The sequence below is a fragment of the Eubalaena glacialis genome, chromosome 5 (genome assembly GCF_028564815.1).
Source record: "Eubalaena glacialis isolate mEubGla1 chromosome 5, mEubGla1.1.hap2.+ XY, whole genome shotgun sequence".
NCBI classification, from domain to species: domain Eukaryota; kingdom Metazoa; phylum Chordata; class Mammalia; order Artiodactyla; family Balaenidae; genus Eubalaena; species Eubalaena glacialis.
The window spans coordinates 2,527,805-2,552,081 of record NC_083720.1 but is presented as its reverse complement, the minus strand read 5'-3'; the positions used below and the strand labels follow the sequence as shown (position 1 = coordinate 2,552,081).

The 24,277-nt window shown below is 66.3% G+C and overlaps 2 protein-coding genes across 5 annotated transcripts in view; both read right to left on the bottom strand.

The window, feature by feature from the left end:
• Positions 1 to 1,924: 1,924 nt before the first annotated feature.
• HGFAC (HGF activator) lies at positions 1,925 to 9,789 on the bottom strand. Of its 2 annotated transcripts, XM_061191059.1 has the most exons (15): positions 9,685 to 9,789; positions 8,937 to 9,120; positions 8,689 to 8,785; positions 8,385 to 8,464; positions 7,630 to 7,752; positions 7,418 to 7,549; positions 7,164 to 7,274; positions 6,913 to 7,087; positions 6,582 to 6,667; positions 6,028 to 6,048; positions 5,582 to 5,846; positions 3,878 to 4,017; positions 3,345 to 3,485; positions 3,095 to 3,243; positions 1,925 to 2,107 (listed from the first exon to the last, which is right to left on the bottom strand). In XM_061191059.1, the coding sequence occupies exons 1-15, from the start codon at positions 9,787 to 9,789 to the stop codon at positions 1,925 to 1,927; spliced, it is 1,992 nt and encodes a 663-aa protein (XP_061047042.1). The 2 variants fall into 2 exon arrangements, with proteins under 2 accessions (XP_061047042.1, XP_061047043.1); XM_061191060.1 differs by lacking the exon at positions 6,028 to 6,048.
• A 1,893-nt stretch (positions 9,790 to 11,682) lies between these two features.
• Positions 11,683 to 24,277, bottom strand: part of RGS12 (regulator of G protein signaling 12) — a 118,634-nt gene continuing 106,039 nt past the window's right edge. For 2 of the 3 annotated variants that reach the window (XM_061191906.1, XM_061191908.1), the window contains 6 exons: positions 24,127 to 24,253; positions 22,150 to 22,246; positions 20,629 to 20,708; positions 20,131 to 20,284; positions 18,372 to 18,803; positions 11,683 to 12,189 (listed from right to left, as the gene is read on the bottom strand). In XM_061191906.1, the coding sequence (XP_061047889.1) occupies positions 11,963 to 12,189; positions 18,372 to 18,803; positions 20,131 to 20,284; positions 20,629 to 20,708; positions 22,150 to 22,246; positions 24,127 to 24,253 (1,117 nt within the window). In that variant the 3' untranslated portion in view covers positions 11,683 to 11,962. Of the gene's footprint in view, positions 12,190 to 18,371; positions 18,804 to 20,130; positions 20,285 to 20,628; positions 20,709 to 22,149; positions 22,247 to 24,126; positions 24,254 to 24,277 lie in introns of those variants that run through there. The other variant, XM_061191907.1, reaches the window with a different exon arrangement.

Below are 24,277 nucleotides of genomic sequence, written 5' to 3'. Positions count from 1 at the left end.
GCTCTGAGCCCCACCCCCGGCATGTGGGGCGATGGGCACACACACTGTTGTCCTCCCAGTGCCCGTCTCTCTTCCTCCGGCTTTGCTGGGGGCAGTGCATGTCCCTGGTGATTTGTCTGGTCCTGTCATGACAATCCTGTTCCCTGCCCTCCCGGCCTCCTCCGCAGCTGGGTGTGGCCATGGGACCCCATTCAGGCAAATCGCTCTCGCGTGACCACGGAGAGCGACTGGGAAAGGACCCGACCGGTCAGGCCTCTCAGGGCTCCAAAGGCTGAGTGAAGGGGGAAGGGCGGTACGGGAGAGAATGTTCTAGGCAGCAGTGGCAGCAGCTTCAGCAAGGGCCCTGGTCAGTTTCACGGACACAAGGAGGCCGGAGTGGTCAGAGTGCAGTTGGGGGGCAGAAGAGGGGCTGGAGGCAGGTGGAGTCAGACCCCACAGAGACTGGGGGTAGGCTCCCAGATGGGGGGGTGACATGGAGGAAGCCCTGGCGTGTCACCGGGACAGGCGGCGAGACCCGGTCCAGGTGGGGCTGTGGAGATGACAGCAGAGGGGAGTAGGGACTGTGGGGAGAAGGACCCCACCCTCTGGGCTGCTCTGGGCAGGGGCCCCATGCCCAGAGCAGGATGGGTGGGGCTGGGGCTGGGGCTGGGGGCGCTGAATGCCACCCTCTTCCTGACCCTCCCTGAGACCAGGGGTCCCAGCTCCCCAGGGCACCCAGCGCCGGGCACCGCTCTGACCCACCCCCATACACCCAGGCCTCTTTTCCTGACCACAAATGTCATCACATCCCCACCCTGCTGTCCCATCAGGGACACTTGGGACACCCCCAGCACCTCACTACAGCCCACCCCCCCACACACAATCCCACCCTCTTTGGCCTCAGCCACACTTCCTTACTTTGATTCAAATAAGCCACTACCAGGGGCTTCCCTGGTGGCGCAGTGGTTAAGAGTCCACCTGCCAATGCAGGGGACACGCGTTCGAGCCCTGGTCCGGGAAGATCCCACATGCCGTGGAGCAATGAAGCCCGTGCGCCACAACTACTGAGCCTGCGCTCTAGAGCCCGCGTGCCGCAACTACTGAAGCCCGCGCGCCTAGAGCCCGTGCTCCGCAACGAAGAGTAGCCCCCGCTCGCTGCAAACAGAGGAAGCCCACACGCAGCAACGGAGACCCAACACAGCCAATAAATACATAAATAAACAAATAAACAAATTTATAAAATAAATAAATAAATAAGCCACTACCAGCCTCGTATCTCAGGACCTTTGCATGTGCTGCTTCCTCTGGCCCAGGATTCTGGGCCCTTCGGGCATCTCAGATTCCATCCCCACAGTGTCTTGCCTGGCTGGCGCAACCCACTACCCTCCACTCACTCTGGCATTTGGGCTCCTCTCTTCCCCTGGTTTCCTTCAGAGGAAGTCTCCAGTTTTCCCCGCCTAGAAAACACGGCTGAGGGAGAGCTGCAGTCGGGCGGGCTGCCTTCTTGAAGCAAAATGATAGCCAGGGGTTTTCCAAATAACCTGTCTTAAGTTCTAGCATCCCCTGCCGTGGGACAGCCCAGGGTGCCCAGACCCAAACCCCACTTGCCTGGGGGAGGGTCTGAGAGGGGTCTGGCTGGGGACAGCTCTTGCTCTGGCGAAGGTCTAGTCTGGATCCCCTGTCCTGACTGCCCAGGCCATGGGGCCAGACCCTCCCTGTGGGGTCACAGGCTCCCTTCTCCTCTGAGCAGCTGGGGTGCTGGCTTGGGGCCCCCAGCCCTGAAGCCACAGCATCCACAAAGCTGGGTCGGGGGTCACGGCCTGGGGGCGGGGAAGGCTGAGCTGGTGGCAGCCGGACAGGCAGTGTGGGCCGGGGTCTTTTTGGAAACATGTTTATTGCCAGTGAGGAGGGAACGGCAGGAGGCACGATGTCCCCAGGGGTGGTCTCAGGAGGGATTCGCAGGCCGCTTGGGGGGCCGAATCCGGTCGCTGATCCAGTCCACGTAACTGGCCACGCGGGTGTAGACGCCGGGCTTGTTGGGCTGCCCGCAGCCGTCACCCCAGCTGATGAGGCCGTACAGGTAGGCCACGCCGTTCTTCTCGCAGGCCAGGGGCCCGCCTGAGTCCCCCTGCGCAGAGCGGCTGATCAGAGCCTGGGCCCGGCTCAGGAGACTCACGGCTCAGCTCCTCGACACCCATGAAACAGTCCACCACCCCCTCACCCCAGGGTCCCTCGCCCCAACCGGAAACATGCCTCCAGAGGGGTCAGCCCTCGAGGTGGGCTTCCCGAGAGCTTGGGCACAGATGACATGGGTATTCCAAGTAAGGGAGCTGTCCCGCTTCCCCCAACCGCAGAGACAGGGCGTCCTCCCAGCAGTGGGGCTGCTGCGGCTCCCTCTCGTCTCCACCACCAGCAGCATCCTCCATCTGGGTCCCCCCTCTGCCCACCAGCACGCACCCCACGTGTACCAGGCGGCCCTGCGCTCCAGCAGAGGATATTCCCCGCTGGAAACACCCTCTTTGCCACCTGGCAAACCCCTATTCACCCCCTGGGACAAGTGTCAGCACCCCTTCCTCCATGAAGCCACCCTTGACTTCCCCCAGGGCGCTTGCTGTACCACGTGGTCGAGTGTCGAGCCCCCACCCTTTGCCACCTGTGAGTTGTGTGACCTGGGGAGAGTGAGCCAACCTCTCTGGGCCTCAGTCTCCCCACCTATAAAAATGGGGAGTAAAGCAGCTTCTCCAACTCAGCACTGATGTGCAGCCCCCTGAGGAGCCCTTGATAAATGGGACACTGGGATCGGCCGATCGCTTGAGCCCATTTGGGAGAACTCTGGGTGAAAAGGGGTTTGGCCTTTGATGTCACCTGGACAGCCCTGCCCCTGGCTGGACAGCTGGCACGAGCCTGGGCTTTGGGACCCGGCCCCTCCCGGGCCTCAATCCCCGCCCCCTGTGAGCAGGGACCCCACTCCTGGCCCCCGGACCTCCAGCAATAGTGAGCGCCCATCCTGGGGGTGCCACCGACCAGGAGATGGGCCTTCTGCCTGGGCTCCCGGCCGGCCCTGCGGGTCGGTCCCTTTCGGCTCTGAGCTCCCGGGGCGGCCGTCCCGGCTCACCTGGCAGGCGTCAGACCTGCAGTCAAAGTAGCCGGCGCACAGCATGTTGGGGCTGATGTCTGCCCCGTACACCTCCGGGCTGCTGCACTTGCGGTCGGCGACCAAGGGGACCAGGGCCTCCCGCAGCAAGCTGGAGTAGCCACTCACATCTGACGGCCGACAGGGGGCACTCAGCCTGGGCGAGGCTTGCAGGGCCGGGCCGCTGCTCCCGGGGGCCACGACACTGGCCCCGTGCGCCCACCCCACTCACTCTCATCCTGGTGGCCCCAGCCCGCAATCTGGCACTTGTGCCCAGCGGGGAAGGCGCTGCCGGGCTCAGGCAGGCAGATGGGCTGGACGAACTGGGAACGGACAGCACAGCGCTCCCCCTTCTTCTCCAGCCGGATCAGGACTGCACGGGAGAGAGGCCGGGGCTCAGCCTGCGGCGCGGGGGCCCACGATGGGCCGAAGGTGGCTGCTGAGTCACACGGGGTCCAGCCCCGCCGGGCAGAGGGGCTGTGGCCTGGGAGGCCCAGGAGGCAACAGGAGGGCCAGCAAGGCTGGCCAGCCAGGGTTTCCTCCAGCCAGGCCAAGGTCACTCGGCCACACCAGGCGCTCTTGCTGCCCTCCCCCCGCCCTTCCCCGCTCTGTCTCTCCTTCCCCTCCCCCTCCCCCCCCCCCCCCCCCCCCCCCCGTCCCCTGAGTGTCTGAGGACTCTCCCCTGCCTGGCACCCACTCCCAGCCTCTCTCCTGGCTCTGGCCCTGGGTGTGCACAGAGCACACAGCACCGGTCCCGAGCCTCACCGAGGTCATGGTCACTGGGGTTGAACACTGAGTACAGGGGGTACGGGATGTACTTCTCTATGCCGAACGTCTGCGTCACATCCGTCGTGCGGTTGAAGAAGTGTTGGCCGAGGACCACAGAGACACTTTCCCTGGGGGGGCTGTGCAGTGGGAGCTGGTGGCAGCATGACCCTCGGGCCCCTGAGGTCAGCTCGCCCCCTACCCACGGGGACAGGGCATCCGGTAGACGACCCCAGGAGGGTGACGCTGTGCAGGGCCCCCGCCCCCGCCAGGCCCTGGGAGAGACCTGAGCAGGGGCTGGGGTGTGGGCCGTAGTGCGGTAGGGAGTGGGGAGCTAGGGCCACAGCCCCCGTCCTGGCAGCACCGCCTCTAAGGCAGCGGCATGAGTGGCCCTGGGGGGCCTTGTGCAGGTCCAGGTGGGGTCTGCGCTGAAATGCGCCCGCGTTGGTGCAGATCCCAGCTCTGGGCACCGGTCCTGCCCCACGCCCCTGCTACAGGGGCACGCCTCCTGTGAAGTCACCTGTGGGTCCAGGAGCCTGAGCACTCCCCTCACCCCCCCCACACCTGCACACGAATACCCTGTCCCACCCACCTCCACCAGCCCTGCTTGGCCCAGGCCAGGGACCAGGGTGCTGGGGTCCAGCCCACAGGGGACGGGCACCTCCATCCAGCTTGGCCCTCCCCAGCCCCTCCCTGGATGTGAGCAGAGGATGCCTGCTCCCCTCCTCCAGCCTCTTAACCACCCCCATCCCATCCATACTGGGGAGGCCTCAGGGGTCCTGTTTCACAGGTCACACAGCGGTCAGCACAGGGCAGGACTTATGCCCACTGCCCCCCACCCCTACGCTGCAGTCCCTGGGGTGACTGGTGGGGACTCACCGTCGGACTCTCACGCTGCCAAGTCCCCAGCCCCCCGCTCACGTCCCACTCCCTGGGATGCCACTGTCAGGCCCGTTCCTTCCCACTGAACCCCCCCAGAGAGAGCCCCCCACTCCCCACGGCAGAGCCTTGTTCCCATCACAGCCGTGAGGAGCGGGGGACGGGCTGGCCTTTCTTGCTCTGAGCTCGCTGCCCCCCACCCCTGGGGTGTGGGAGTGGGCCTCGCACCCCTGACCCTTCCCCCAGCCGCCAGCCCCAGCCGGCCCTCCGCTCAGGGAGCCCGCCAAGTGGGCGGGGCCTCGGGCTCCCTGCGCCCCACTGTGCCACCAGCTCGGTCTGGGCGGGGGGCGGGGCCGGAAGGGGCGGGCCCTGCGGGGCACGGGCCACACCCACCACCCTGCCGCGCACGCGCTGGCCGCCCCGCCCCTCCCTGAGCGGGGAGACCTGGAGCTCCGGGGGCGAGGACCAGGGCTGGGCGGCAACACGGGCAGGGACAGGGACAGCACCCCGGGGCAGGAATGGGGCGGGTCTCGGCAGTCTCCATGCCCAGCACTGGGCTGAGCGCTGAGTCCCACCTGAGTCAGAGGGGCAACGGGGAACGGAGGGACCGAAGGACGGGGTTTACACGGGTAGGTGGCGGAACGTGGGGACACATGGGTGATGGTTAGGACAGGCGGGTGGGTGCGTAGATGGGTGGCGGGTGGAGAGTGGATGATGGGTGTATGGCCGGGTGGGTGGGCGAAGGCCTAGACAGCGGTAGGTGGAGAGGTGGATGGTTTGAGGGATGGCGCAGGGGTCGTGGACACTGGGGCCAGAGCCGCTCACCTGTTGGAGAAGCAGTGGGCGGCAGACACCACCCAGCAGGTATGGACAAGGCTCCCTGCACAGAAGCTGTTCCCGATGTAGATGGCGGCCAGCCAGGGGTGGGAGCCGGGCAGCGAGGACGAGCCGCCGATGATGCGTGGCCGTAGGAAGCTCCTCTTCTTGTGCCTCTTGCCACAGGTCTGGCGTCCGGCTGGTCCAGCTGCCGCGGGCCCAGGCAGGCTCAGCAGGACCTCGGTGGGCGGGGGCTGAATTCTGGCAAGGGATTCTGGGAACACAGGTCACCGGGTCACACCCCCCGTGTCCCTTCTGCACACCCCAGGCCAGAGAGGGTCCTGGCTGCGTCCACCATCCTCAGGCCCCCCGCCGTTCACCTGCCTCCTGCCCCAGCCTAGGCAGCTCGTCTGAAAGAGGGTCCCCAGCTCTGCCCCTGTGGGCACATGACTTACTCTGAGCCTCAGTTTCCTTATCTGCAGGATGGGGAGAACCGTACCCAGTCACAAGGCTTTGTGGGAACCAGGGCGGCCTGGCACACCTGGCAGGTATTCATGTCCTTCCCAGCAGCCTGGGACCCCAGAGCCAACTCGGGATGGTCAGAGAGCCCTGGAGCACGGAGCCAGGGGGCGGGCTGGCCTCATGGAGCAGCCCACTCCCAGGGTCTGACTCCAGGGTACTCACATTATCCACATACACCCACACTTCTCTGTCTCTGGGGACCATCCTGGCACAGTGCAGCCCGGCTGGACCACCCAGAGGACCCAGTGACCAACTCGCCTGCTCTGACCTCTGGTGTCAACCCACTGCGTGGCCTTGGACCAGCCCTGCTCTGGTGAGCCTCAGTTTCCCCATCTCTCCGATGGGGCCGTGGTCCTCCGGAGAGAGGACGCCTGGCATGCGGGTGGAGTGGGTTGGGCCACGGGGGGAACCGTGGTGATCTCAGTGGGGGCGGGGCCGGCGCTGCCCCCACCCTGCTGCTTCCGACCCTGCCACCAGCTGCGCGCACCGCAGGCTGCCAGGCGGCAGTACTCCCAGGAGAGCGCGCTGTCCTTCACCACGTAGCACCAGGGCCTCTCGTCCTTGTCCGGGTTCCTGGGGTGCAGGGAGAAGCGGGTGGGCGGGGCAGTCAGTCACGGCCCCTCAGTGACGGGTGGGAGGAGGGAGCTGGGGACCCCTAGCTGGGTGCGGCTCCTGGCATTCTGCCCACCCCCCACCCCACAGCCTTTGGCCCCTTCTGCAGGTGGTTCCGATCCCTGGCCCTGGGCTCCTCTCGCTGCGCAGCCTCCCAAGCCGAGGGGTCAGGACCCAGGGACAGGCCCTGCCCACCCAGTGCTGACCGGCAGTAGGCGTGGGGCCCCAGGCCGAGGAGGGCCGCGGCGCCCACAGAGTCCACGTGCAGCTCCTGGTAGAGCAGGTCGGAGTTCCAGGCCAGGCAGCTGAGGCCCGAGGCCGCCGTGCTGGCCACACCTCGGTACTCAGTGCCGCTCCCCATGAAGCAGGGCTGGGCCGGCACTGTGGGCGGCACGGTCCGCGGTGAGCCTGGGCCCCAGGACGCGGGGCCACACAGCTCCGAAGCCAAGCGACTCACCAATGTTGCAGAGCCGCCCGGCGTGGTCTGGGGGGCAGGCGCACACGGTGGTCCCGGTGGCCACGATCAGGTGACAGGTGCCCCCGTTCAAGCAGGGGCTGCTCTGACAAACTGGGGGGAGGGCTCAGAAGCTGGGCTTCGAGGGGCGGGGGCAGGGCCTGGTTCCCACCCGGTGCCCGTCTCTGGGTGGCCCTGGACGAGCCCCTTCCCCGGGTGGGAGGCCCAGCGATACGGCCCGCCCCACCCCCCCATACCTGTGTGGCGGGTGCCCTGGCACCGGACCTGGCCCCCCACACACTCGCACTGTTCCACTCGGCCCCGGTGCACGCGGGCCCAGCGATCGCCCACCTCCAGGTACTCGTAGCGGCTCTCGTCAAAGCATTTCTCTGGGGGCGGCACAGTGAGCCCCTGCTCCCTGTGCGTGCGGCAGGCACCCCCCTGCCCTGCAGCCCCCCACCCCGCTCACCCGTGCCGCAGTCCTTGCCGGTGAAGGCCACGGGGCAGGTGCAGTGGTACGACTCGGGGTCCTGGGTGCTGGAGCACGAGCCCCCGTTGAGGCAGGGGCCAGAGGCACAGGGATCCAGGGCAGCTGGGCACACGCAGCAGGGAGGGGTGTGTCTGAGAGCCCGGCCAGGCCTCGTGACCCCCTCCCCACGCCGTGACTCTCCCTGATTGACGAGGGCCCGCCACCTTAAAGATGCCCCTCCTGGGTTCCTTGGTGTATACGTGCCCTGGGAGTGAGCGCAGGCCTTCCCCCTCCTCACCACATCCTCTGCCCAGCTCTCAGACCCCGGGCAAGTGGGCCTCTGGCTCTGCATCCAGCACCCTGAAAGCCCGACCCCCATCAGGCAGCGCGGTCCTCTTCCGTGTGCCCTGGGACCCTTGTAAGCGGGGCTGCCTGCACCACACCCTGCGGACCCCTTGGGCCCTCTCCATGTCCAGGGCTGTTCCTGTGCAGCCGCAGGGCCCAGCCTGACCACCAGGGGGCGCTTTGACCCTGGCAATGGCCAAAGCAGCTATGTGGCCCCTGCGGGGCAGGGTGTTCCCCACTCCCCACTCCTGCAGGCCCCGAGGCCTGCAGTGGGATGAACCCCGAAGCTCCCTCCTGCACACCAGGCAGGACCCCAGCCCCAGGTCAGCTCTGACGCCCTTCAAGCTCACCGCCACCCCCGGCCCAGCCCCTTCCTAGCTTGCGCCCAGGCCCAGACCCCCGGCACCCACCTGGGCCCTCCCGGGGAGTGGTAGCCTGCACACAGTAGCCCCAGGCCCTGTCCCGGTCATAGTTGTGAGTCGTGGCACACCTGGGGGTGACGCAGGCGGTGAGGTGGGGGTCCCAGGCCAGAGACCCGCCCACCCTAACCCCGACTCACGCAGGGACCCACGCTGACCACTCTGGGGCTCTCCCCCATTCACTCCCTCATTCATTCATTCACTACATCTGCTGTGTGCCAGGCTCGGTGTGGGGTCCGGAGGGCAGGCAGCAGCGTCTCCAGGGTGGACACGGGGCGTGGGGACTGGGACCCACCACTTCCTGTGGGCGCTGCCCTCTGTAGTGCAGGAGTGGACCATGCGGCCGCCATAGCGGAAGGGGAACCTGCAGGGCTGCCCGGCCTCGGTGAGCACTGCTAGAGGAGACACAGGGGTCAAGGGCTCCCGCGCTGGTCACCTCCCAACCCCCATCACATACCCCACTCCCTAGGTGCTGCTGTGTTCCTCCAGACCCCCCATCTAGGTGTAGCCTGCCACCTCCTCCAAGAAGCCTTCCTGACCCACCTGTGTCCCCAGGGCTGCTATTGGAGGGGGCTGCCCTGGGCAGGTGGATAAGCCCCCCACCATGGGGTCCCTCTGCCTTGGGCGCTGTCGCTGTGGCTGGGGTCCTGGGGGTCACCGAGGTTACGGGGATCGCGGGAGTCCCAGGGGTCACTGTGGCGTTATATTCTGGGGGTTCCGTTTGGTTCTAGGAAGAGCCGAGAGGCCTGTGATGGGGTCGGTGTGGGATGGACCCCCCCCCTCACACTCAGGCCCTGACTCAGTTTCCATATTGGGGCCCTGAGGTCTTGGAGTAGGGACCAGGGGACACTGGCTGTCCCAAGGCCTCAGCTGGACCCTGTCCCCTCCCCTCCCACCGAGTCCAAGGAGTCAGGCTGAGCTGGCTCAGGGTCTGCCAGGCTGGCACCACCGCCCTCCAGGCTCGAACCCCGGGGGTCTGTTCTGGGGGACGGACGAGAGCAGCTGCGAGGCCTTCAGAGGCACCCCCCCCCCGCCCCCACCTCAAACACGTGGACCCAGCAGAGGCCCAGAGAGGCGAACAGTCTCCATGGCCCTGGGTTGGGGCCAGCAAGTTGGATCCCTAGGCCCCCCGTCCCCCAGGCCAGCCCAGCACGCCCACCTCCCCCCCGGAAGGCTGGCTGTCGCCACGCTGGGCCCTTCACCCACCCCACACCCTGCCCTGGCCTCAGCCCCAGGACCCAGAGTGGGCACGGAGAGCCCATGATCACAGTGCGGTGGGGTCAGTGCTCACCCTGCCAGCCTGGGGCTGAGCCCCTCGAGGCACCAGCAGCAGCAGCAGGAGCAGGGACAGCCCAAGTGGTGGGCAGGGGCTGGGGACCCCGGCCCAGCGCCCCATGGCTCCTCCTGGGCTGGCGTGAGGAGCGGCAGGAGGCGGGAGCGGAATGGCCAGGGCAGGTGGGGGTCAAGGCCGCCTGGAAATGATTAACCCCGGCTGCCTCCCGTGCCAGGCCTACATGTCCCCCATGTCTGCTGCCCAGCTCACCCTGCCTGAGCCAGCTGCCCCCTCTGGCCTCAGCCGTGCTGGTCCTGGACCTGACAATGTCCTCGAGTCTCAGCTGCGACGCCTCCTCCAGGAAGTCTTCCAGGATGACACGGCAGGAAGGGGCCTGGACCCCCACAGCCCCAGCTTCCGGTCCCTACCTGGCCACAGGGCTGGCCACTGTCTATTTGTGAGCTATACTAACCAGAGCACCTACAGATGCTGAGCCCTTTTGAGGGCCCAGGCCTGGAGCATGGGGTGCGGCCCCCTGGCCAGCAAGAGGCCAGGCACAGAGAGGAGGGTGTGTGCACCGTTGCACACAGTGGCCCCCAGGACAGGGATCTCTGCCGCCCTTTTCTGCAGCACTTCTGCCTGTGCCTCCCAGGACGAGCCTGGGGTGGGGCCTCTGGGGGGAGGGGGAGTGGAGCGGAGGAGGTGGGCAATACCAGAGCCCTGCCTGCTGTCCTAGCTCCCCTCCCCCACTGCTCCTGGACCCGCTGGGGCACCCCCTCAGGAAGCCCTCTCACCCCTGGGCTTCCCCATCGTAGCCAGGACCACCCGTGCCATCCCACCTCTGTCCTGGGCTGCCCTCCTCCCCATCCCAAGCCCTGGCCAGGCACCAGGGCCACAGAGACCTGGCTTGGGGTCCTGCCCAGGTCTGTGAACGGACACTGGGGTGTCGCCCCCCGGATGCGACCACAGTTGTCGCCCCAGCTGGCCCCGTGGTTCGTGACTGCGGCTGCAGGCAGAGCTGCCACGGGAACCTCTTCTGCAATTTGAGGGGCCGCGGAGGTGGCGGGGGGTGGGGTGGGTGGCCCGGTCCCCATGAGTCAGCTCAGCTGCCTGCACGGGGTGGAGAGAAGGGCTGGCCTGGGGATGGGCCTGGCACTGCAGCTGTCTCACTGTGCACCCCCAAATCGCACTCTCTCTGGGCCCCCGGTTTCCCCTCTGTGCAGACGGAGGGAGAGCAGAAACTGAGTGGGCACCCAGCTTGGCACGCGGTGGGTGCCGGCCCCTCTCTTCCACGCGGGCACCCCCAGCTCAGAGCGCAGCTCCCCAGGAGCGTGCAGAGCAGCCCCAGCGGCCCAGGGCGCTCTCAGGCCTAGGGCCCTTCTGACAAACCTGACATGCATCTCGGAGGAGGGAGGGGTGCCGGGGGCCCCTCAGCACTCAGCTGCTCAGCGCCGGGGTTCCGCAGAGGCACCTGGGCCGATGGCACCGTCTTTATCTGCCCTGCCCACTGGCCTGGCCTGCTACCCCGTCGCCTTCCGGCTCGCTCAAGCCTCAGGACCTCTGCACAGGCTGACGCTCTTTCCCAGGCCTCCTGGGCAGGGCAGTCAGGCCTCCCCTGAGATGGTCCCTCCACAGAGAGGCCCTGCCAGACCACCTGTCTAAATGAGGCCAAGGGCAGGGGGTTGGGTCAGAGTGGCCTGAAGGGTCCCCAGGCCAAGCTCTGCCCCCACCGGCGGCCACCCCAAGAGGAGACCCTGCACTGAACTGCAGGAGGCGCTGTGACATGGACAAGACCAGGGCCCTGGACGGGGCAGGACCACGTCCCACTGCCCACAGGCTAGGCCTCACGCCCCGCTAGGCCAGCCTTATTTCCCTGCCCACCTCTGACCTCACCCCTGAGAGCCGGTTCTCCCCAGCCCCCTGCCGATACATGCACAGGGCCACGGGAACAACAGCTCCCTGAGGGCAGGGTCCGGGCCCCAGGACCAGGCACGAGGCCGACGATCCGGTCCTCAAAGACGCTTTATTGCGGGAAGGCTGGACGCCGAGCGGGAGCTGGGGCGGGGGCTGGGGAGCCCTGAGCCAACGCTGGCGAGTGTCCGGGGCCAGGACCCTCCCCGCCCTCTGCTGGTTCGGCCCCCAGGGGTGGCTGAGGAGGCCCGTCGGAGGCCCTCGAGATAGGCTCGGGCTGCCCCCTCGGGATCTTTGCTCTCCACATGTATGTCCAGGCAGGCGGCTCGGACGCCGGGTCAGGAGGGAGGGACGGCGGGCAGGGTCGGGTCCGCGGGCGGCAGCCTCAGACGAAGGTGGCGTGCTGTGGGCCGGCCTTGGGCTTGGCGGGTCTCCCCAGGACGGGGCTCAGGCCGGGGCGGTCTGATGTTGGGGTCCCGCTGGCCCGTGACCTCCGGGGGCCCGTCCACACCCCCGGGACGCTGCTGCCCGGCCCAGGTGCCGAGCCAGCCACACGGTCCACGTCGACGATCGTGCTGACTGGGAGGCCTCGGCTGCCTTGGGCCCCACCTCCTGCCGCGGGGAGAAGAGAGAGGCTGTCACCTGTCTGCCCACCCTGGGCTGGAGACCCCACCCCACCCTCCTGGCACAGACGGTGGCAAGGGGCTCCTGAGACCCCCACGTGCATCCCAGGGGCAGGCGACCTCCGACCTGGGGCCCCCGGGCCTGGCGCAGGGAGCCCTCTGCAGCAGGAAGGGTCCCAGGCCGAGGGAGCTGCAGGCTGCAGGGGAGCAAGCTGGGGGAGGGGGTCTGGGGGCGCAGGGCCCAGGTTCCGTGTGGTGGGACCGGCGCGGCCCCTCACCTGTCACGGGGACACCTGCACCCTGCCCTCGCCGGCGCAGCCAGGACAGTGGGGACGGCCCACCCACTAGGGTGCTGTCCGCCCAGCTGGGGCCCCCTCTGGGGAGGAGCTCACAGGCCGGGCGGCACACGAGCCCCTGCAGCTCCCCACCGACGCCCGGCCTCGCCCCGCCACCTCCTCCTCACTCTCCCTGGGGGCATCAGGGGCACCCGCCCCCAGACGACACCGCGCTGCCCCTCGCCAGGGCGGGGAGAGGGGGAGGGGTGCGTGGCTGTGCGTGGGTTTGAGTCGCAGGAAGGAGCACGTGGTGCCCCTCGGTGGGCGCTGAGATGGCGGAGGAGCTGGGGCGGGGGGGTCCCAGGGCCCCTCAGCGGGATGCAGTCGCCCCTGGGGTGGGGGGTGGCCGAGGAGGGCCACGTGGCGGACGGTCTCATGAGAAACCTCCCAGCCACCTCCGCTGCGCCTCTCAGACACCCCCATGGCCCATCTCGCAGCTCAGGTTCAGGGCCGGGCCCCTCCACTCCTCCTCGGGGGGCTGTCTGCAGCCGAGGGGCCGTCAGGGAGGGGCTCCAGGGGGAGGCATGCTGCTGGGCTGAGGGAGGACCAAGCACTGGGTGTGGGTTGCTCCAGACAGGGCTGGACCCTCAGAGCACTCTGGGTCTCCATCCACAGAACTCGCTGCCCGGCGCCTCTGAGAGCTGCGGCCCCCAGTGGGGCAGGGCCCTGAGCCCCACCGCCGATGCCCCCCAGGGCCCTCGCGACCTGGCCACGTGGTTGTCCACCTGCCGGTTGACCCGGGCCTACCTCTTCAGCCTCACAAACTCTGAGTCCTTCATGCTCTCCTACCCCATCAGCAACACCCCAGGCCGAGTGCCCCTTCCTCCACCCTACCCTACCGCCTGCCCCGTTCCAGGCTGCTCAGTGGTCAGCCAGGCCTCTGCCTTCAAGTCCCCACCTAGGCCCCAGGAGTTCCAGGCTGCCTGAAACTGCCTTGGAAGCTTTTAGATCCTGGGCTGGGCAGCCACACCTCCCTGCCAACCACCCCAGCAGGCTGTCACTGCGCTGTCACCATGGCTGGTCCCCGGGGGGGGCCCTGGGGGACAGAGACGCAGTCCCCAGGAACCAGGTCGGTGGGGGCAGGGCACAGGGCGCTCGGCAGGCACCCTCAGCCTCGGCTCCCTCCACCGAGCCCCCCCAGGGCTCGCCCCGGGGCCAGGGGCCAGGCAGAGCCCCAGGCCCTGGTGTGGCCAGGTGTAGGGGGGAGGCTGGCGTGTCTGGGAGCCTGGGAGCCAGGGACCCTCAGGTGCCTGGGGTGCAGGCGGAGCCCCAGCCCCGGGCTCCCAGTGGGCAGGCTGGAGGAGGAGTCCAGGCGCGGGGACACAGGCTCCTGCTCCGCTGACCGCCCCTCCCGGGCCTGGCTGGTGGAGGTGAAGACTCTGCTCCCCGCGTGAGTCCGAGGCCTACGTGCGGGAGTGGGGACGGCCGTGGGGGTCTGGAGCCTTACTTCCCCTCGCAGGAGCTGCTCTGTGGCCCCCAGAACCCCGGGGCAGATCCGAGCCTGCGAGAGGGGCTTGCGTCCCCTCTGATCTATCTAACGGAGGCGGCAGAAGAAGCCTTTCCCGGGCCTCCACGGGCATGGGCCTGACTCAGGGCCTCACAGGGGCTGCTCGGCCGTGGCGCCCCGTTTGGGTGGAGCGGCGGGAAGCGCTGGCGGGAAAAGGTGTCTCTCTCGGGTTCCAAGGGCCCACGTGCAGCAGCCATGACTAGGAGCTGCTCCAGACAGCCCGTCTGTTAGTCATTTAACAAACCTTCAGCTTGGGCCTGCTGGACCCACCCCTCCCCTGCTTGTCGGCGGCTTCCCAGGGCCAGCAGATGATGGGGTGGGGCTGGTCTGCGCTTGGACTGGGGGCCGTGGAGAGAGGCAGGGCTTTGCTTCTCAAACAAATGTCCCCATCTGGGGCATTTGTCTGGAGCATTGAGGCCCGTGACCCCATGCAGGTTGAGGGGCACAGCCCTTTCCTGTCCAGCCCCATTTGGACCCCCCAGGAGGACAGAGGCCGGCAAGGGGGGAGGGGCCTCAGCCACAGACCTCTCTGACGCCTGGGCAGCTCGGGTGCGCTCAGGATGGGGAGGGACGCCTGCCTCTGTGGACGGGAAGCTCGTCCACGGGCCAGGGACGGGCGTGTCACAGGGAGGGTGGCTGCGGTCCAGGCCCTTCCTGCCTGCCCGCCCAGACTTGCTCTCCTGAGGAAGTGGCAGCCCCAGGCCTGTGACTCACTGTCAGGGGCCCAGCCCCGTGCGGCAGGCGGACGTCACGGCCTCCGTGCCAGGGCCTGCCCGGGGCGGCTGCCCTCCCAGCTTCCCGAAGTTCCCCTTGGCTCTCCTGGCGGGGGCAGCAGCACAGGGGACCCTCCAGGGCTCGGGGGCTGCCGCTCCCGAAGGGAGCCGGGTCTGCCCTGTTCATGAGGTTCGCTCCCGGCACCAGCTCACCCGGACCTCTGTCCCACGTCCCTCGGACACGCGCATGCGGGGCCAGAGCCAGAGCCGCATCCCCCGCCCCTCAGGCTGCCCTGCTGACCCCTCGTCTCCCCAGGGACCACGGGCCCTGCCCCCCCACTGATTCCAACTCTGCACAGTCAGGCCCTCCCTCAGGGCGCCCTGCTGGAGCCTCGTGGCAATTGGGACCCCAAGAGCCCCTCCCGAGAGCCCACCTATCAGCCCCTCGCCGGCGGCCAGGTCTGCTCTGGCCCTCAAGGCTCCACATCGGGAGAAGGTGCAGGCCGCGTCAGAACCGTCCTCCTGGGGCTGGCGGGTGCAGGGCTGCATGGGTGGAGCCAGGGCGGTGGGTGCAGCCTGACCCCTTGGCCATCTCCAGCTCTCCCTGGGTGCTGAATCAAAGCTCCTCATTCAGCAGACCTGTACTAAGCACCTACTGGGTGCCGGGACTCCCGCTCACGGCAGCACAGGGTAAGGGGGGGACAGTGACCGGGCAGTCACGGGGCCACACCGAGTGCAGGCGTGCAGACGGGCGGAGCCTGGGGAGGGGACGCGGGCAGCGGCTGCAGCAGTGCCGGCCCCAGGTCGCGGTGCGGGAGGTCACGCTGCCAGCCACTGGCGGCCCGTGGCTTCCACTCTGAGAGACCCAGGGGCCGGGTGGAGCAGACCCGCCGCAGGGCACACGGGGAAGACGCACGGAGAAGGGGACACGAGGAGGATGGACGCGCGAGGGGAGAGCCAGGGCCGTTGGCCTGAGCAGCCAGGAGGATGGAGCTGTCACAACCCGTGCTGGGGTCTGGGGAGGGGTGCTGGGCCAGCTGGGTCAGCCCTGGGAAGCCCGTGGAGGCCTGTGGAGTGGGCCGGGTGCGGGCAGAAGCCCCCAGACATCTAGCAGAAGGACTCAGGTCCATTCTAAACAGGGCAAGGCTGGAGCGCCAGAACATGCTCCGCTGGAAGCGGGGTTCTGGAGAGAGCCCCGGCAGAGGGCTGCCTTCGCCGGGACCCCCTGGCACCAACGTGACCCCGAGAAGGCCAGGCAGCCTCCCACGTGCACATCACGGTTTGTGCTGGGGAGGCTGGGCTGTCCGCCCGGAAGGCAGGTGTGCGCGGTGGAGGTATCCCCCGGCCGCCCAGACAGAAGGGCCAGGGCTCTGCTGGAGAGAGGGGACATCTGAAGGGACAAGTGCAAACTTGGCAGTGGCGGGGTGGCGGTGCAGGCACAAGAGGCTGGGGCCCGGGCTGGGGAGAGCTACACGGCTCTCCCAGGAGGCCCTGATGCCCCAGGGGACGGGCAGCTGGACCCCCCTGTGGCTGCTGTCCCGTGCACAGCTGGGCTTCCCCTGCTGTCCCCAGCCCAGGGCTTCTGCCTCACCTGGGACTGACCAGGTGTGACACGCCGAGACTGGCTGGGGGTCCAGGCTGGGGGCGGGGGGGGTGGCTGACCACTGAGCAGCCAGGTGCAGAGGGGCTCCTGGGACTCAACGGCCAAACCAAGGGCACGTGGTCTGGCTGCCTTCACTGCCAAGGTGAACGGTGTGGCCCTTACGTGGGCTTGTGGCCTCTGGTTAACGCTCCAGCCCCGTTCCCATGGAAACCAAGTTACTAGGCTACAGCAACCCCTGGCAAGCGGGAGAGCTCCACGCACCTGCTAGGAAGTGAGCTGAGGGCTCCTGACCCCCCTCTGGTAACTGGATGTGCCTCTGGGGACCCTGCACACTGTGGCACGAGGCCCCCAAGTCAGGCGAGTCGGAAGGATCTGGCCCAGCCGGCTCACCCACCACCGCCTGGCACCCCACCCTTCTTCCACCCGGCCCCCGACCCCGGAGCACTCAGGGAGGGGAGAGCCGTGGCCCCCGTGTGCTCCATCCCAGCCCCTCGCGGTGTCCTCACTTTCACACCCAGCCTCCTGGTGGAGCTTGTTACTGCCACCCTTACACAGCTGTTTGCGGATGTGCATGAGGCGCTCAAGAATATCTGGTGAGTGAATGGTCTATTTTCGAAAGCCAGTATATTAAAGTAAACCCAATGAATTCCATTAAAATGTGCAATGTTTTCCCTGGATTAAAATACACCTGTAGTTTTCTAAAGAGAAAACAGATGTTCAAGTGAGAAAGGAAAGAGCTTTAAACCAGTCCAATGATGAGATGCAGAGTTTATTTCTCCTGGAAGACCACAGACTCAAAACACAGGTGAAACTACACACAGGTGTCTACGGGGAGAGCAGAAGGGAAGTCAGGTCGAAGTGCAGGCGACATGCAAGGAAGGCCGCGGCTTCTCCCGGCTTCACGTCCGCGGCCTGTCTCCGTGGGGAGGGCGCCGGGAGCCCGGCCCGCAGAGCCAGTCCCCAAAGCGCCAGTACCCCACGGGTACAGAGCCAGAGACTAATGCCGCCCTGGGTCCCCATGGAGATGCAGCTGCAGGTCCGACAGGACCCAGTCCTGGGGCAGGACTCAGACCAGAGGGGGCCTCCCGCCACCCCCAACAGCAGCCACAGCTAGTGTCTGCACAGCATGGAGCCCGCCGGCGAGGACGGCGGCACCAGGGGCTCCACGGGCACATGCCTGCGCGGACAAGGCTCCTCCCCTACACCTCGGGGCCGGGGACACAGGCCGTGGCCCTAGCGCGGGGTGGGAGCCCCTTTCCCAGGAGGCCGGGGGCCTCGCTTCACCTGCTGACACTCACGTGGCTAAGGAACAGCCCCACCGGCAGCCCTTATGCTCACCGTGACACGCTCGTGCCTCCGCTTGGAGGACCGCCTGTGACTACCCAGGGTCAGGGAACCCCGTGGGGATCCCGGCGCCCAGCACGCAGGGCCCCCACCTGCTGTCTGACCGATGGGCGGAGGGTGAGCACCCCTCCCTGCAGGGTCAGCGCAGCCCTCCTGCTCTAAATCACACGGGCTTCACCCACTTGCTCAAGACAAACACTGTTTTTTTCAGCCTTGAGATTAAAATACTAAAGACGGTAGCTATCCAGATTGTAATAAAAGTAACACATACATTTTGCAGAAATTCCCAGGGCCTCGCTTGGTGGCGTTACTGCCGGGGACCCAGGGAAAGGCGGCGGGAGGGCACCGCCAGGCCCAGTGCGGGCGCCGCTCACGAGCGTCACACCACAGGGGGACACCCCCTCGGGGCCCCTCGCCGCCCATCCTGGCCACACTCTGACCTCAGCGGCCGCCGGGTCCTTTTAGAGAAGGCAGAGGCCGCCACGACCAACACAGTACCCGAGGAGGCCGGCACGCTGAAACCTCCTTAGAGGGATTAAGGGGCGGAGGGGGTAACTTTCCACCGCTGGCGCTTTCTAACTGGGCGGACAGCAGCGGGCAGGCGACCCCGGCGGGCGGGCAGGCAGGAGCGGGGTCAGAGAGGAGCAGGGGCGTCATGCCCAGAGGTACCTGGTCTCGGAGGCGCGGCCGAGCCCGGCGGGGTGGGGGGCGGCGGCAGGAACGCGCTGCTCGGGCTGCTGATGTGCCCCTCCCCCGTGAGCGTCAGGTCGGCCCCGTGCTCGCCCTCCACGGTCTGGACGCCCCTGGCCTCCACCGCCTGCGCCGGGGGGCTGGGGGTCCCGGGGGCGCAGAGAGGCGGGCTGTCGGCCGAGCCAGGGCTGGTGGCCGGGCTCTCGCGGGGCCGGGGAGCGCTCTCCTCGCCGTGGCCTGTGGCGGGTCTCGTGCAGAAGGCCTTGGGGGCGGCCGACGGGGAGAGGGCGAGCCCCGGGGGGCCAGGCGGCAGACGCAGGAACTCGGGCAGCACCAGGTCCTCCTTCCTCAGCAGCCCGCGCTGGTCGTCTGCCCTGTTGCTCTGAGCTTTGGAAATGAGCTCAAAAAACTCTGTTGGAAGAAAACCCACGTTGACCAGGTGTTAGCGCGCTTGCCCCCCGGCACACACAGCAAGCGTCTGCAAAGCCCTGTCCCGCTGCCCCAGGCCCTCCCCCTCCTCCTGCTCCCCCCGGCACAGCCACAGGGAGGCCGCGGGCCGCGCAGACAGCGCCGCTCCTCCCTGGACCGGCTCCGGGCCGCCGCGCCCGCGGCCCATGTCTGCGCTCCGCCCACGTCTGATGCCACCTTCTGAGCAGGAGGGAGGCCGCTGACCAGGCACCACGGCCTGACACAGCCAGGAACCCCTGCGCCCGGAGCTGGGGAACCAGCCTAGAGCCGTGTGTGGGAGGCCTCTCGGGGGCACCACCCGGGGCAGAGGGCGGTCCTGATGGGGCCTGTGAGCAGCGGCCCGCCCTCGACCCCTCTCCCCGCCGCGCACCCCACCCCAGGAGCTCCACAGCCCCCCAGGCCGCCCCCTCCCGGCACCTCCGCCCTGCCGGGGACGTCCAGCTTCTTGGCTGGCTCCCCAGAGCTCTTCTTTTTCTTACCTGGGTGGATTCTCAGTTGTAACTCGAGTTCACCATCCAAAATAGATGGTGTCTACACTGAGCCTTCTCGAGGCTTAAGTTACACTCTGAGCTTCTGACCAGCAAGGAGCTTAAAAGCTCAAATCTTAACGGCGCTCAGAAATGCAAGAACTTCAGAGCGGGCGTGTGTTTTACTCTGGCACGTGGCCGGACGCCACAGGGAGCTGTGACTAGCCCAGCTGACCTGCCCAGGAAGTGCTCCCCGGGTTACAGCTCAGGGCGCAGAACAGCTCCCAGAGCGTCTCTCTGTCACGAGCTTTCGGAAGAAAAGGAAGTCCCCCACGCCTCCTCTCCATCTCTCATGCCATCCTTCTTCTGTCCTGCAGGCCCGGGGGCGGCTCGGACATCCGGCCCCCATGGCCGAACGCACAGCCTTTCCTCAGGGCCCCGACAGCGGAGGCCAGCGAGGCCCGGGCCCTCCCACCGGCCTCCTCCTGGCGAGGACCCTCAGGGACGTGGACCCTGGTCCCAAGCCCCCCTCTGAGCCGGGACCCGGCTGTGAGGGGGGACAGAGACCGCCTGCTGCAGCCCCACGCGGGGGCTCCCTGACTCCTAGGGCCCGGCTCTCGGTCTGAAAACTGGGGCTTTAGTAGAGTTACACCGACAGCTGCAGACAGACACAGGGGCAAGTGCTCAGTGTGACGGGTCACGGCCACCCCAATGTCAGTAACTCAGAGAAGCTTCTAGTGACTGGACTGGAAAACTGACATTGCATTCACGAAAAACGTGGAAGTTTTAAAAAGTACACATACCCTCTGCTTCGTCCAAATTAATTTTCTGATATTTTTTTTTCCCAATCTTTGCAATAGATTCTTCTCTCTTTGAAAGCCGGGGATCCCTAGCATTCTTTCCATTTTCTCCTTTAATTTTAATAGAATTAGACTTGCCTAGTGTTCTTTCCTCTCCCTGCGTCAGAAGGAAAGTCAAAGTTCCACTCACATTTCAGACACATGACAACACAGATCATCAGTTATATAAAAAGGGTCTTTGAAACACAGATTGCATTGATTTGGACTTCACATGCGTTGCAGAAACATCCATCGCAATGATAAAGATTCCAAAAGAACAGCACGTAAGGCACACCCACCCACCCAGCGATTCCCAGGCTAGTGGGAGCAGGCACCACAGAGGGACCCTAAGAAGACCCCCCCAACCCAGGGTGCAGGCCCAACCAGGGCAGAGAGCCGCTGGGGGCGCCTGCCCCTGAGCTTTGCAGGCGAGGAGCGAGGCGGGGTGAGGAGGGGAATTACCGTAGCCGAGTGATTTCTGGAGCTGGCATTTACAGCTGCGCTCTGTTTGATGGGCACACTTTTCTGTTTATCTGTGGACGCTGAACATAGTGAGATAAGCTTTACAAAACTGCAGTGAATTGCAAATCCATCTCAACATTTAACATAATCACGTTTATACGTCTTTGAGATCAAAGCTGTACAGAAGCCAAAGGTATCAGAGGCCCCTTATTTACATGCGCGTTCAGGCCTGAGCACCCTTGCGGGGTCAAGGGACAGAGGACCAGCCTCCTCCGCCCGCCGCGTCTGGGCGAGGTGTGCATGAGGGCGACGGGGAGAAGGCTCGAGGCTGACTGTGTCTACTGGGACTCTGTGGTCCCGTGCTGGGTGAAAGCGCCTTTCGGGTACTATTTGGCACGAACGTCTTTAGAAAGTAGGAGAGTCTCACATTTATTATGTATTTTCAAATACGGCCATTGCCCCAAGTCAGGGCTGCAGGCTGGCCCCTGCTGGCCCTCGTGGTCCACAGACCACTTCCCTGGCCCAGGATGGGCTGGCGGAGTCCCAGCCCTCCCGCCTGTGAGCAGCGTCCCAAACACACTGCACGCACCTGCCCGCAGCTGTGCCTTCAGACTCACCTGTGCACAAGCGGGCCGGGAGGTCCGACCTTATCAGACCCCGGAGGGAGGTGCTGAGCACCCGTGCCCCGCTCAGGCCGCTCGCCCCCCGAGGCCGGTTACCGTGCAGGAGAAGCGCACACAGCATTCTCTAGAACCCAGATGGGCCCACAGGGGGACAAGGGGCAGGCACTGGAGCCCGAGGGCAGAGGGGCGACCGCAGCCCGGGTCACCCTTGGGGATGGAAATGAGTGATCGGTAGCCCATTTCAGAGCTGAGCCAGCCCGGGGAAGGGAGGGGACGGCTCCTGACATGGCCACCTCCTCGCCCTGTTCAGTAGACTCCAGAAGGCTCTCTCCAGGAGGCACGCCTCCGCTGCCCCCACCTGGGAGTGCAGGTCCCCGTCCCCAGGGCAGGGCTGCGGGGCTGAGGCAGCATATGGGAAAGGGCCCTGTAAACCACCGATTCCTTGTGCACTAGGCACAGGGGGCCCCAGCCCCCCATCTCAGCCACTGCTGGGCCGACACGGGGCAGCGACGCCCCAGGGTCCCAGGTCCCTTGTGCACAGGGATAGGGAGGCCTCCCAGGAAGAGAGCACTTTCCAGGGCATGCTGGACCCTCAGAGCGACCGCAGGGCGTTCGCAGGGCCTGCCGCCCCCTCTTACGGCAGAGAAGACATGCAGGGGTCCCAGCGAGAGGCCCTCGTGCTCCTGGTCCCGGGGCCTCCTGCCCACAGACAGACGCCCCGCCACGGCTGGACTCGGCCATGGCAGGGGGTCGCCGGGCCCCGTGAGACCCTAAACCCAAGTGAGGCCATCTGCAGTGTCACTCTGAGACCACGGGGCAGCAGGGCCGGGAGCTTTCGGGGGGCCGAGCTCAGGGACCCAGGAGGCTGGAAGGACCAGGGCAGCGTCACCCTGCTCACCTTTCCCTCGGGAGGGGTCCTTCTCCTCCAAGATGACCCGCTGTCCGTCCAGACTCGAGATGGGGGCTCCGAGGTCCAGGGGCTCCTTCTCTCCACTCTAGAGGCAGAGACGGCGCAATGAGCGGCTCACCCAGGCTGGAGCTTTCCGGAACAACTGCGTGTGGTCCATCTGCCAGCAGGACCATCCCAGGCTTGATGGAGTCACACGCCAGGTGACCCCAGGTCCTGTCACCTCGGCAGGGCCAGCCGCAGACGCCTGACGTACAATAACCAGGATCCCAAGCGCCAGCGGGCCTGCCCGGAACGCAGGCGCCGGGAGGAGCCCGCCTGACAGGGCTGTCACCCAAGCGATGGCTGCTGGCAACACTGGGCCGAGCCAAAGACCCGGGGGTGGAGGAGCACTTGGTGGGCGCCGCTACCATCTGCGTCCACAAGTTTGGTGCTTTTAGGCGTTAAGTCGAGCTGGCCTAAGTCTCAGCATTACCTCCAACCTGGAGGAGGGGACCTCAAGCCCACCTCACTGGTCCCCAATGCACTAGGAGGCGTGGGAGTAGCGGGGAGATGCCTCCCTGTGGGCAGGAAGCAGGCGCGTCTGAGGCCCGGGATCCTGCCCTTCTCTCCTGGGGAGACTAGCTTGCTTTTCAAGTCCCACATCCTCTGTCAAAAAAACAATCTGAACTTGTAGTCTGGCTCTTAAATTGCTAAGCTACCAAACGCCCAGACAGAGGTCCGGCCGAGTGGGGAACGGACCAAGGCTAGCAGGGTCCTGCCTGGCTCACGACTTCGCGGCCCACAGTTCACTAAGGAGGGTCAGGAGGAGGGTCCAAGTAAAGCCACATCCTCACAGCCCACCCACAGGACTCCCCGTACCACCCTCCCCGACTCTCCCGGCCCCGAGCCCTGAGGCAGCTGGACCACTCTTCCCGGTCAGGCCTCAGCAGCCCAGAGGGGAAGGAGCCCCAACCACTGGCCAGCCCTTCGGGACTGAAGCCCCCCAGCGACCCCACAAGCACGCTTCCATGACTCACCCCACTTTACAGATGGGGAAACAGGCACGGGGACTAAGGATCACTTAGGATCTCAACAGAGTACGAGCAGGGAGGCCACATGGAACCCAGGCCACGTCCCTCTCCATTCGGCATATTCTAGACTCCAGGACGGCACCCCCACCCCGCAGTGTGCTGGGCGGAGGGCTTCGGGTTACCCTCGGGAAGTCTGAAAACAATTTAACTGGTCCTCTCGTTCACGTCAAAGTCTTGAACAGTTCTGGAGCCCGTTTCAGAGAAAATAAAAATCCTAAAAATACTTGAAATCGTAGCTCTGATAAAGTATATTTTCTAAAGAAAGGAGAACACAGGCCAATGGGTCGTAAGTCACCGCATTTCAAAGCAAACGTGTGGCGGTGCGGGACGGCCCTCCGGCTACAGGGGCGGGGACGCTGCTCTCATCCCGCCTTCGCCCATTCACGGAGGAACCCGACGGCCCGGCGGAAACGCCAGAGAGAGCTGCCAGGCCCATGGCCTGTGGGAAGCTGGACAGCGAAGCAGCGGATGCCCGACAGGCTGGTGCAGATCGGGTCACGCACGCCAACGCGTGCCGTCATCTGATCAGATTTGCAAACGGCGGGAGGCTGCAAGGTTTTCATTTGTTTCTCTTCTTGGTTTCCCTGGGCCAAAACCCCCAAATCTCAAATACCAACCCAAACCCCAGAGGGCACGACCACGGTACGAATAAGCAGCAAGCGTTTCCACCAAAGGGTGGGAAACCGGAAGGCAGCGGCCACATCCTCCCCAGGGCCTGCTGGGTGGAGAAGCTGCACACAGGCGCTGGGTCGGCCCCACGGCGTCCTCCCGTTACACCAGCCACAGCTCGCTTCGCGGACAACGGGGGCAAGCTGGGCCCCAGCAGGCAGCGCTGAGCTTGCGGGCGGCTCGGGGGCCCAGGGGCCCCGGGTCACTCACCAGCCTGGTCACTCACCAGCCGGGCCACCAGCTCACTCAGGCGCAGGCCATACTTGGCCGCCACGGGCCGCAGCACCTCCGTGACTGGCTTGCTGGGCTTGGCCTTGAGTCCCACAGACCGGTTAATTGGCACCAGATCCAGCCTGGTTAGAGGGGGAGAAACAGGA